We start from the raw sequence: 12,098 nt of genomic DNA, 5'->3' as shown, positions 1-12,098 counted from the left end.
TTGTTCATTATTTTTGTTATTTTCTCGCCTGGTCCATTATACTCCTGCTATGAGTGAAACCATCCGGTATTTTTCTTTCTCTTTCTGGCTTAAGAATTGTGTCTTTTTAGAGCAAATAATCTAAATGCATTGAATGAATCTTGAAATATCAAGTTGTTTTGAAGTGTAAACTATTCCCTAAGTTAATTGCTAGTCTACATTCATAAACTTCTACCTTGCACTCTCAGAGTGATACTATCTGTATCGATAGTATCTATAAATTTTCTGAATATTAAGAATTAGTATTAACTTGACATAATGGATTTTTGGGGGGTTCCCTACCAACATATTATTCTGATAAATGTGAATAAATTTGATAAAAGTTTAAAATAAAAAAGGAAAGTTACTCACTCAGAAAGTAGTCCTTTAGGTCCTAAAGGTTTTACAAGGTATTTGTCTACTTGTTTATCAAAGAAATTATATGGCAACTGCAATCGCTTGGTGACGTTATGGAGGTTTAAGACATACAGGGTTAAGTCTCCTTCTTTATACCTTGGGCTGAAAGTAAACAGATTAACTCAATACAATGTTTATCTAGTTTAAGTAATCAAAACTCAATTATAAGTATGATCAGTGGATACTAATCTATGATGATGACAGACCCTCTTTGGATCCTTCCTTCTGTGACAATCTTAAAACACTGATTCAATTTATTTTGAAAAACTGATTACAGATGCTTTTCACACTTCATTTTCTGTCTAGAGCAACTTGAGATCTTTGCTGTTTTGCTAAGCTGTATTGCTAGGAAGTCTGTCAGCATCCCCATATTGAAACAAAGGAAGATTAAATGGTAAAATTTTGTGTTCATGTGAATTACACACCATTTAAATGACCTTTTTCCAGCCTCATGAAAAGACTGAAATGAAGAAGAAAAATAAATCTACTGACATGTTTCAGAATTTATTCTAGAACTTACTTCCCAACTTCTTAGTGGGCTCCAATGTCCACTGAGTCCCACTCACTGGAAAGTAAGCAGGGTAGGTGACTTTTGAAGTCAGAACTAGTATTTTAGTGTCCTTCCGACCAGGAAGGACAGATTGCAACTAAGGAAAAGGGAAGAATTTCTGAGGTCTAGGAACTTTTTTTGCTATTTACTGAACTACAAGAGTCTCCATGGCCACAAGGGACTATGATTCACGGAAGCTGTGGTGGCGGGAGAATTACAGGGGAAAATGCTGTCCAAAATTGAGCAATGGTATAAGGAAATAAATCAATTAATGTAATAATTAGAAATTCAAGAGATTGTTGGTATTTTGAATCATTGCCACAGAAAAATTAAAATAAATAAATAAATAAGTCTCCATGGCCTTTCAAATCTAGAAACTGGGTTGAAACTTTTGAAAACAAGGGTATTGTTCTCTTTTTCATTCATCTTCTTTTTAAATTTATCAGACATGATACAGGGGGGTTAGTATGTTTATGACTGTTCATTTATATGAATTTACATTCATAATTATATTCACTCATAGTCACTCAATGAATTACTCATTCACAGAAAAACATTTATATGTTCCAACATTTTGTTACTATTCATTATTTAAATTCAGGATATACTTCCATTTATGGGTTATGATAACTTGATAACTTAAATCACTATATAACCTTTGCTAGGATACAAATACCTATATTTAAATTATAGCTTTTGGGCGGGGATAAATCCTGTCACCATATCACTATGAATATGAAATAAATAAAGAACAATAAGCAACCTTAGAACTAAACAGAGGACAGCAGGGTGTTAAAATAGGAAGTTATATGTTTACTGATTAAAATATGTTGATTGTAAAGGGTGTGTTGTTACATACTTACTGATTGGTGTTTGTGCAATGAAGATAAACTCGAAGTTTCTTCCCGTCTGGACCTTTTACTTTTGCCATTAATACAGTGGTTCCCACTAGTTTCTTGAACAGAAGAGATAACCAATAATCCTAGTTGTGGTTGGGGAGAGGAAAGACAAAATTGATCTTTACTTATTTTTTTATTCAACAAAAACAGGGTCAAGAAAATAGTTACCTGCCAAAAGAGTGTGATTTTTTATTATAGAGGTATTTAAATAGGATTAATCTTTTGCTCTAAAATCTGACCAAAATCTTGAACATGAGGGCAATACCTTGTTTTCTGTCTTTTTACCACTGAAAGACTGTTCCCACAGTTCAGAGGGCCATGCCTACACGAGATGGAATCTTAGAATGTATTTCATTGCTCAAAGACAGTTTAAACGTTTTTGGTTGTCCCCCAATGAACAACTGAAAGCAAAACTCAAAGCAGAACTTTATACACAGATATATCAACAGACACACACACATACAGAGGAATATTAAAAATAAAACATTTGTTTAAGAGACTAAAAGATTTTCACTGAAAATCTTAGCGGCCCCCTTCTCCCCCATATGTAAACTAAAGATAGGCAATGATCACTACTATGTATCAAGGTCAAAAAGAGAGAGAGACAACTAGACAGTATGTGTCTCTTGATGGAAGCACAAGTTACCTACAAAGAATGATTGCAAAACAAAATAAAAAAAACTTTAATAAACAAAACTTGATAAACTCAAGCCTCAGGTTCTAACAATTGATATGTTTTCCAGATGACTTTTGCATGGAAACATTACATTTTCTGATTTAGTAATTGAAGGCAAGTGGTAAATTAATCATAAATATCTTGAAGATCATTAACAAAATAACCAATTCTTAGAGTGAGTTTTTTTTTAAACCTCTGTGTGTGTGTGTGTGTGTATATAGAAGAACTGGAGTATAGGTCAGAGGTGTGGAGGGTGAGAAGATTCACCAGAAACAGAATGGGCAGATTTACTGAAATATAGTGGCAAGGGGAGCAGTGGGTAAGACTTGTCTGCTGGGCCACAAGTGGGTTAGCTGTGCTGTAGCAGTGACAGCACTGAGATGCGACTGGCAGGCCAGCAGGGAGGCCCAGGTATCTTTTAAATTAAAGTAAGTGAAGATTTTATGGTTAAAATATCATTAAATTTTGGATATTGCAAGTCAATTTAATTTCGATTTAGTTTACAAAACATTTTTGATCCAAGTTTACCTTTGCAGTTAAAATCATAAAAATTTAAATGACCCCTTTGTGAAAAAAATTCCATGCCATGTACCAAATGGCCCACATTTAAAAAGTTATTACCGGACTTCAACTTCTTCTCTTGAGACACTGAAATGTTAGAATGAACGATCTTTAACATTTCTTCTAATATATCTTTCCATAGTTTATTGAGAACATTGAATCGAATGAGAAGATGAGTAGACTAGAAAAGGTGGTTAAAACAAGATATCTCCAGGGTAAGTTAGTCTATTCACAGAAATAGTCTAAGAGTGGTCACTTACAGGTAAAGGCTTGAAGTTTTTATCTACTAGGTGGTAGTTTCCGGCTCCAAAGAACACCTGCCTCATCACCACTTCTATACCCATCCTGGCTGACAGGCCCAATTTGTCCAGCCACCTGGAAAAGAGTAAAGACCACTTTTCTTTAGTTTGGAAAACATAGTAACTCAATTCAAATCCCATATTACCCTGATTTAATCATCCGTGTTGGGCAAATTAAATATAAACAAAAGTCATTTAATGGAAATGGAGACTATCCTTCCTTCACATCTTTCTATGCTTTAGCATGAGAACAAACCCCAGAAGACTAATAATATACCTCAGGAGCCCTATTCAGTGTAAGACAACATCCTACCCAACTCTTCACCATGGGCCCCAGCCTACAAGTGAGGTCTGAAGAGAAGAGTGCTTTTAGTCAGCAGTAGTACATGTGAAATAAATAGAGTAAAATCAGAACTTTTTATGGACACCTCCCCTGCCCATCTTTAGTTAATCACAAAACAAACATTTCCATTCTTTCCTCTATCTTTCCTTTATCTTCCTCTATGCAGCTCCATGAGCATAAAGAATGTCTTAATGGATATAGAACAACAGATTGAGTGTCAACAGAATTATGAAATGTAAGTAAGATAGATGTTTAAAGCCACCAATCTGTGGTGGATAGATAATTGAGTGACTTGAGTGAGTTTTTTGAAGGAGTAATTCCCCTCCCTTCTTTAAGCTCTAAACATTGGGAATTTACGTGTATAGCTTTATGTATGAAGTATCTTTCTTAGGGTCAAAGCTCTTGCTGTGCTTTTTTTTTTTAAGCAATGTAGTCCTATAAAAGAAGGGATCCTTGGCATAGTTATAGGTCATAATTAAGGAAATAAACTTGTAAAGCAATTCATCCGAACAATGATTGATTTGAGACACACGTTACAGACGGCCAACAAGTTCTAGTAAGCATTTTCTCCACCAAGTCTGGCACCCATTTTGGGCTCAGCTACAGAAATCATCTTTGATCAGATTTTTGCCTGATGAGCTATTTCAGCTGAACAAGAGGACAGGAGAAGGCGGCAGTCAGTTCCCGAGGGGAGAGCGACCTCACTCACATAAAGCCAGCCGCAAAGGTGTTGGACAGCGAGGGTGCTCCACCCCCGTAGGCAGAACTTGTTTCTCCTAACCAAACCTTCTTGTGGGGTCTGATCTCCTCAACCACCTAAGAAACAGGAAAGTTTCCATGGTAATTGCAAACAATCCTACCAATTACGGTGTTGAAGATTAATGACAACCCAAACCTTATATTCCCAGACCCATTCACTCAATGTAGTTATAAAATATATTCAGAGTCATTTTGGTCTTGGGCAATCTACTTTTGCTGCAATACTGAGTATGGAAGGAATGTAAATAATTCCATTCTTACGATGTATGAGAATTAATTCTACCAAAAGGCTATTGGGAATTATTTAGTCAACATTCAAAAGTAAGACCCAATGCTAAGAGGGAATGAAGGTATATAGACCTAGTACCTATTCTGTAAACTTAGAAAAACACAAACATTTATATTAATACAGAATTTAGAATCAACTAGACAACAAAGTAAGGACCCATCAAAAAGGTAAAAAAAAGATTACTACCTGGAGAATTTTGTGTACAGATGAAATAAATGTGTCCAACACATCAGGGTTTAGAAAATCTTCTTCAGTAGCAATCCGACCGTTCAAGTAGTAGCTAAATCAGAAAATATTCAGAAAAAGAAAAAAAAAACTTTACTTTTTGCTTTTAAATAGTTGGCTCTCCCGCTCCCTTTCCTATCTTTTCTGATCCCCTTGTTACAAAAAGTAAAAAGTCACAAGTTTTTTTTTAAAAAAGATTTATTTATTTATGTATACGGAATTGAGATACAGGCCAGAGGTACAGGGGTGGTGAGAGGATTCACCGGGGTCAGAGTGGGGAACAGAACAGGCAGATCCACAAAGTATGCTACTGAGGGGAGCAGCAGTGGGTCAGGAGAGGTCTGCTGAACTTTATGGGTCACCTCCCTGGTTGGGGATTGAACTCACATTGAAGAAGCTTTACAGTGCTGTGCTTTAACCCGTTGTGCCACCAGGGAGGGCCCAAAAGTCATAAGTTTTACAAGGAGAGATCAAGGTAGAAGGGGTCAATTACTGTCTGAGATGTCACAGCCATGCTGCGGTACTCAGGCATGAATTACCCACTCTTTGACAAGTACACTAGTTTTAGTTACTTATCTGTTTCGAGAGTTCGATGATAGTGTGCCTTGATCTTGTAGAAACTACCACATTATTTAAGTAAGTTAAATGTGCTTTGTTTGATTCATCTTAAAATGCTAATACAGTGCTTTTGCTTGAGACCTTACTCATTTGAACTATAAAGCCAATTAATAGTGAAATGGAAATCATTTTGAAGACTAAGTAATGCTAACATTACGTTGACTAAGTAAAACTAGCATTACTTTCTTAGTTTTAAGAGCAGAAGACATACTTACTGATGCCAAGTAACTGAGTCAATTACTTCTCCCCCAGTCATTAGGAAACTAGAAAAAAAAAACAAAATGTTATTTACTTCTCATATGCACGACATGTACGTATAACACGTGGACAGCAGTTTTATTTCCTAGAAATGATCCTAACTATGTTAGGATCAGAAAAACCTGACACAGTTTTATCTTAGGTGCCATTTGTCCCCAAATCCTTAGTTTCTGAACCTGTCAATCTCTTTTAGTAAAACACCTTGTTTGACAGCAAAGGGTCTAGTAATGTGCACTACTGAGGATTCTCCGCTAGAGAAAAATATTGTTTTGAAGAAAAGTGGTTCTGCTTCCTCTAGCTCTTTTTTTTTTGCACAAATATTCTTCAAAAGTTTATTAACAGAAATAGATATATTCAAATGCATCACTGCAGAAAAACAGAAAAAGGTCAACAACTCTAAGATATCGCTTGCACTTGACATCACAGAGAATTAGCACCGTTAATTCAAAAATCACATATTTCACTGTAATTGCTTCTAATATATAAAATAGCTCTTAGAGGCCCTCCCTGGTGGCGCAGCGGGTTGAGGCACAGCACTGAGAATCTAAAGCCGCTTCCGCATGAGTTCGATTCCCGCCTGCCCCGGAGGTGACCACATGGCGTGGCAGACCTCTCCTGGCCCGCCCGCTGCTCCCCTCAGCAGTGTACTTCGTCGATCTGCCTGTTCTGCTCCCCACTCTGTCTCTGGTGAAGCCTCTCGCCGCCCCTGAGCCTCTGGCCTGTACCCCAGTTCTGTGTGCACAAATAAATAAATCTTAAAAAAAAAAAAATAGCTCTTAGAAAGATTATTTAGTGATCTAGTAACAAAGTTCTCCCAAAACTAATTTAAAAAATTTATAACTAGAATTTATCATTTGAAACTGATGAAAATGGTTTAAATATCAGTCTAATTCTATGGCTTGTCAAGGGTAGGAGCCATAATTTGTTTCATTGGGAGAAAGTGTGTGAATTCATCTTCTGGTTCCCTTCTAAACACCAAATAGGTACAGTGAATTGAATACTACCTAGGAAAAATTGGTCTAAAACTAGTCTTATAAAATACTTTCCTAGACTATAAAAATATTAAGTGGAAAACAAAAATTTCAGCATATACAGCAAATAGACTAAGACAAATACTTAAAACATATTTGAAACTATCTTATACCACAATCACCATGAACATCAAGTATTATTTTAATGAATTTTTATGATTTATTCTAATTCAATGGTTATTTCCCCTTAAGATTTCCTATAATTTCAAACACATGCTTCCTGTAGCTCTTACCTCCTCAACATCTTAAGAGTCTTTCCTCGAGGCTGACCAACATCAGGACCACAGAGTTTGGCATTTTTGAAAGTGGATTTTTCTAGAAGTTTATGCAACTCAATAAAATCTTCTCCTAATTGCAACCCATCAATGAAAATACCAGCCTTCTTCCTGAAACTGTTCGGTTCTGAAAGACAGCAATTCTCAAAATAATCATTTGCCTAGAAATTATATATTTAAAAGTAAATACAGCAGTATATATAAAAGCAACCACACATTTTTCAAATTACACAAACAGGCAAAAAAAGCAAAAATTCTGGTTATAAAGAGGCTATTCTTGAGAAAGAAAACTTTATGTACCTGAGGGAGTATTTGAAGCTAATAATGGGAATATTAAAGTAGGGACACTTTGAAAATAGCCTATATCCAGTATTTAATAGCCTAATGTATTTTAAAACAAGAAGGTTGGGGCCCTCCCTAGTGGTGCAATGGGTTAAAGCACAGCACTATGAAGTGATTTGCAGCCACTGCAACACTTGTTCCATTCCTGGCCAGGGAGCTGACCCACATGGTGCAGCAGACCTCTTCTGTCTTGCCCACTGCTCCCCTCAGCAGTGTATTTCAGTCAATCTCCCTGTTCTGCTCCCCACTCTGTGGTGAATTCCCTTACCCCCTGCACTATTGGCCTGTACCCTAGTTCCTGCATGCATAATAAATCAATCTTAAAAAAAAAAAAAAAGTTGGTTGGGGAGGCATTGAAATGGTTTTCTACAATGCCATTAAAAGCTTTGCTTAGGGCCCTTCCTGGTGGCGCAGCGGGTTAAAGCACAGCACTGAGAAGCTGAAGCCACTTCCGCATAAGTTCGATTCCCGCCTGCCCCGGAGGTGACCACATGGCGCGGCAGACCTCTCCTGACCCGCCCACTGCTCCCCTCAGCAGTGTACTTCGTCGATCTGCCTGTTCTGCTCCCCACTCTGTCTCTGGTGAAGCCTCTCACTGCCCCTGCACCTCTGGCCCTGTACCCCAGTTCTGTATGCATAAATGAATAAGTCTTTAAAAAAAAAAAAAAGCTTTGCTTAGAATATTTTGATCCACTTAGAATTTTTACTCAAGTAGTGTATGTACAAGTGATCCTGGAAGCAAATGCCAAATATATGGGAAGGAGATAAGGGCTGTGTCCGACTTACTTGCCAAATGCACCTTGCAAAACTCTTCCCTGATGTCTTCCCCATCTCCCTGGGAACCAGATTTCTTTGCAAAATGAGACCCAAGGAAGAAGCAAGTATAATGACATCATTCTTTCACCTTGTTCTGAAGAGTGGAAGAGTCTAAAATGGGTAGAGGGGGAAAATAGGCAGGGAAGGATGGACAGAGATGGAGAAGGATGGCTGCAGGGGGCCTGTTGGTTGCTGCAGCCAAGTCGTTCAGTGTCTGGCTGCAAGATGGATGCCTCTAAGCTTCTTCTCTTTTTTCTATGTTTCAACTTGCCAATATCCTTCACTTCCTCTAGCCAAATCTACAGCTAGACACTGTCATACCACATCTTATTATAGACATGTATCTTATCTCTTGGCTTGCTTTCGTGCCATTCTGGCTCCCTACCTCTAGAATGGAAGTCTCAAGGGAGCAGAGCAGGCACTGGAGACAAACTGCCTGGGTTCAAATTACAACTCCTCCACTTAGTTGCTCAGCATCACAGTTACTTATCAATTGCTCTTTTCCTGTTGTGCCTCTTTTATCATCTGGGAAATGACCCTTGTAATTGTGTCTATTTCAAGGAGATTATAAAGATAAAATAAGCTAATACTTATTAAATGCTCAGAATTTAATGGATAGTGCTTATGATATTACTACAACTTACTTTCCATTTTATTGTGAGTTCCACTGGCCAATGTGTGGAAAAAGCACTATAAATGATTTCTTTAATAAAAGATTGCTCTGAATGGAGGAAGAAATAAGAGAGCTAAAGGGAAACTATCTTGACTTTCTGAAATAAGACAAAGTAGGTCCAACTAGGAGTCTAAGTAAACCTGCAATGAATGAAAAGGGGAATGAGTAAAAGCAGCTCTCTATATTGTGGTCATGGTATCTGGATGCAGAGCAAGAATTAATGTAATAAGTACATTCTTTCAATTTCATTGATGCTACAGTGGTCATTCCCATTAGAGAGCTATCCATGTTTGTTTTTTTTTTAAAGATTTATTTATTTATGCTTACAGAACTGGGGTACAGGCCAGAAGTGCAGGGGAGGTGAGAGGATTCACCAGAGACAGAGTGAGGAACAGAACAGGCAAGTCTACTGAAGTACACTGCTGAGGGGAGCAGCAGGCAGGTCAGGAGAGGTCTGCCATGCCACGTGGGTCACCTCCTTGGTGGGGGATTGAACTCGTGCTGCAGTGGCTTCAGAGAACCTCATAATGTGGTGCTTTAACCCACTGCGCCACCAGGGAGAGCCCCTATACATGTTTTTAAAGTAGGTGGCTAATCGTTAGCACTTTAGTTAGAATTGATAAGTTCTTTACAAAAAGAGTGAAGTAGCTAATCAGGAACTGACCCCAGGTAGGATTATTATTACTGGGTACTTCTAGCTTGAGCACATTATGGGGTTGCAATGGGATTGTTAAGATTAACTGACAAGATGACCAACAGCAAAAGGAATAGAAGGGTAAAAGCAAACGCTGAGTTCAGCCTGCCAATCACATACCTAAGTGCCCTGCAAATCACAAACAAAATTAAGTTGTGAAAGTTGCTAGAGCCAATTAGTTGTTCTCAGCTCAAATGTAACATAAAGAAGGGATTAGCAATAGGTTCTGGGAAATATAAAGGAGTATTCTGCCAACGGTTTCATTGTGGGCATTGTTGTGAATGTGCTGAAGTAGATTTGGTAATATTAAAAGGAATATCATGAATAAGAACAAATAATACCAAAGGGAATCTCCTTAGCAGTTGAATGTCCCCAGGGATACTTACCATTGCCTAGTTCCCAAGAAATGCTGTAATTCTTAGAAGAGCAGTAGTCCAAGAGCAACTGAGCATTGGAGCTGTTCCATTGCAAATCTGCTGTCCTTAGTAATGCATTTAGACCAAAGATCAAGTCAAGTCCTGAGCAGTTTGCAAAATTATACAGCATATCTACTGAGCTTTCTGAAAGAAGATGTAATTTAATGGCAAGTTAGCACCACCTTGACAAAAGCCTCAAGATACACTCTTTAAATAAATTGCTATGTCTATTGTGAAACTGAAGGAATTTCAACTTGGTTAAATGAATAAAGGAAAAAAAAAATTGAACTGAATTTATTTATTTATTTTTATGCTACAACAATACACTGTATTTTCCTATGCTCCATATTATACACATATATCCATATTTCCCGTGTTTGAAAAATGTACAGAAAGGCATAAATCTCCCAGGTCTGGCATGATGTTAGGACTGGGCCTCGCTTGGGCTCTTCTGCCTTTTATTGTTGCATGTGATCTAGAACTGGTGAATTAAAAAAAAAAAAGATGTGACATTTTCTTCAGTTGTTGGGTCATGTCCCTTGGAAGCTACCGGATACCTTACTCTGGCACACAGGTTTTGTTCAAGTGATCTCAGGTGAGTTGGGGAAACTATGTAAACAGCTCAGCCTTTACCATGCCTGAGCCAAAATCTTGCAGCCAACATAAACCCCATTCACCATCACCTCAATATCTGCACTCAAACCCAGTCACAAGATAGATTGATGAATTTAATTCTATTTAAGATAAATGTTTGAAATCTTTAATCTACTAGTTTAAAATAAATAGAATTTCATAGTTTTTAAATTGGCTTAGAGCTACAGGGCTGTAATTTAACTACATGCCAAGGTTCCTTGCCAAAGCAACCCTTCTCTGGACAGAAAAATTAACAAAACAATTGTCAGATTTAGCAAACAAAAATACAGGCCATCTAGTTAAATTTGAACTTCAAGTAAAACATGAAAAACAGGGCCTCCCTGGTGGCACAGGGGTTAAAGACTGAGCTATCAGCAGCCACTGCAGCACAAGTTCAATCCCCTGGCTACCCAGGGAGGTGACCCACATGGTGCAGCAGACCTCTCCTGTCTCACCCGCTGCTCCTCTCAGCAGTGTATTTCAGTCAATCTGCCTGTTCTGCTCCCCACTCTGTGGTGAATCCTCTCACCCCCTGTATTTCTGGCCTACACCCAGAATGTATGTATAAATAAATAAATCTTTAAAAAAGAAAAACATTTAATGCATGGCTTACTGTTTTGAGGAAAATGGTAAAAGTTATTGTTTATCTGAAATTCAAACTTAACTGGAAATTCTACTAACAGAGGTGTAGCAGGATCTTTTAGATTTTGAAAGGAAACACATCAACACTTTTTACACCTGATAAAAACTATTAATATTGGGTTGTTTGAACTTAACAACTTAATAATGAAAACTCTTAAGTAGTTTTTGAGGAACTAGGTCTACTGTCAAAAAATACTGAGTCAGGGCCCTCCTTGGTGGTGCAATGGGTTAAACACAGCACTATGAAGCTATTGCCGCAATTGCAGCATGAGTTCCATCCCTGGCCAGGAGGTGACCACATGGCTGGCAGACCTCTCCTGACCCGCCTGCTGCTCCCCTCAGCAGTGTACTTCATCAGTCTGCCTGTTCTGCTCCCCACTCTGTCTCTGGTGACTCCTCTCTTCCCCCACACCTCTGGCCTGTACCCCAGTCTGGTATGCATAAATAAATAAATCTTTTAAAAAAATGACTGAGTCAGTAAGGTACCCTAAAACTTTGGGAACTGTTTAACTCAGCCTTTAACTATAACCTAGTCTATAGTTACTTTTTTTTTTAATTTTATAATAGTTTATTTTTACATATTTTTGTGCATTTTTCCATCTCAGTTTATAATCTCTTTTAAAAAAAACAATAATGTACTTTCAAGTGTCATCTTTAAATCAGT

At 37.7% G+C, this 12,098-nt stretch overlaps 1 protein-coding gene across 1 annotated transcript in view; it reads right to left on the bottom strand.

Annotated features, from left to right (window-relative positions):
- The window catches only part of HPSE (heparanase), a 33,622-nt gene that overhangs the window by 5,384 nt on the left and 16,140 nt on the right, over positions 1-12,098 (bottom strand). The window contains exons 4-11 of the mRNA XM_004681157.1: positions 10,130-10,303; positions 7,177-7,345; positions 5,870-5,917; positions 4,998-5,091; positions 4,473-4,579; positions 3,382-3,496; positions 1,849-1,967; positions 391-537 (exon numbers count right to left, since the gene is read on the bottom strand). Of these exons, the coding sequence (XP_004681214.1) occupies positions 391-537; positions 1,849-1,967; positions 3,382-3,496; positions 4,473-4,579; positions 4,998-5,091; positions 5,870-5,917; positions 7,177-7,345; positions 10,130-10,303 (973 nt within the window). The remainder of the gene's footprint in view (positions 1-390; positions 538-1,848; positions 1,968-3,381; positions 3,497-4,472; positions 4,580-4,997; positions 5,092-5,869; positions 5,918-7,176; positions 7,346-10,129; positions 10,304-12,098) is intronic.

The sequence above is a fragment of the Condylura cristata genome, unplaced genomic scaffold (genome assembly GCF_000260355.1).
Source record: "Condylura cristata isolate star-nosed mole 26May11 unplaced genomic scaffold, ConCri1.0 scaffold00012, whole genome shotgun sequence".
Lineage (NCBI taxonomy): Eukaryota > Metazoa > Chordata > Mammalia > Eulipotyphla > Talpidae > Condylura > Condylura cristata.
This window is presented reverse-complemented; position numbering and strand designations above follow the sequence as displayed.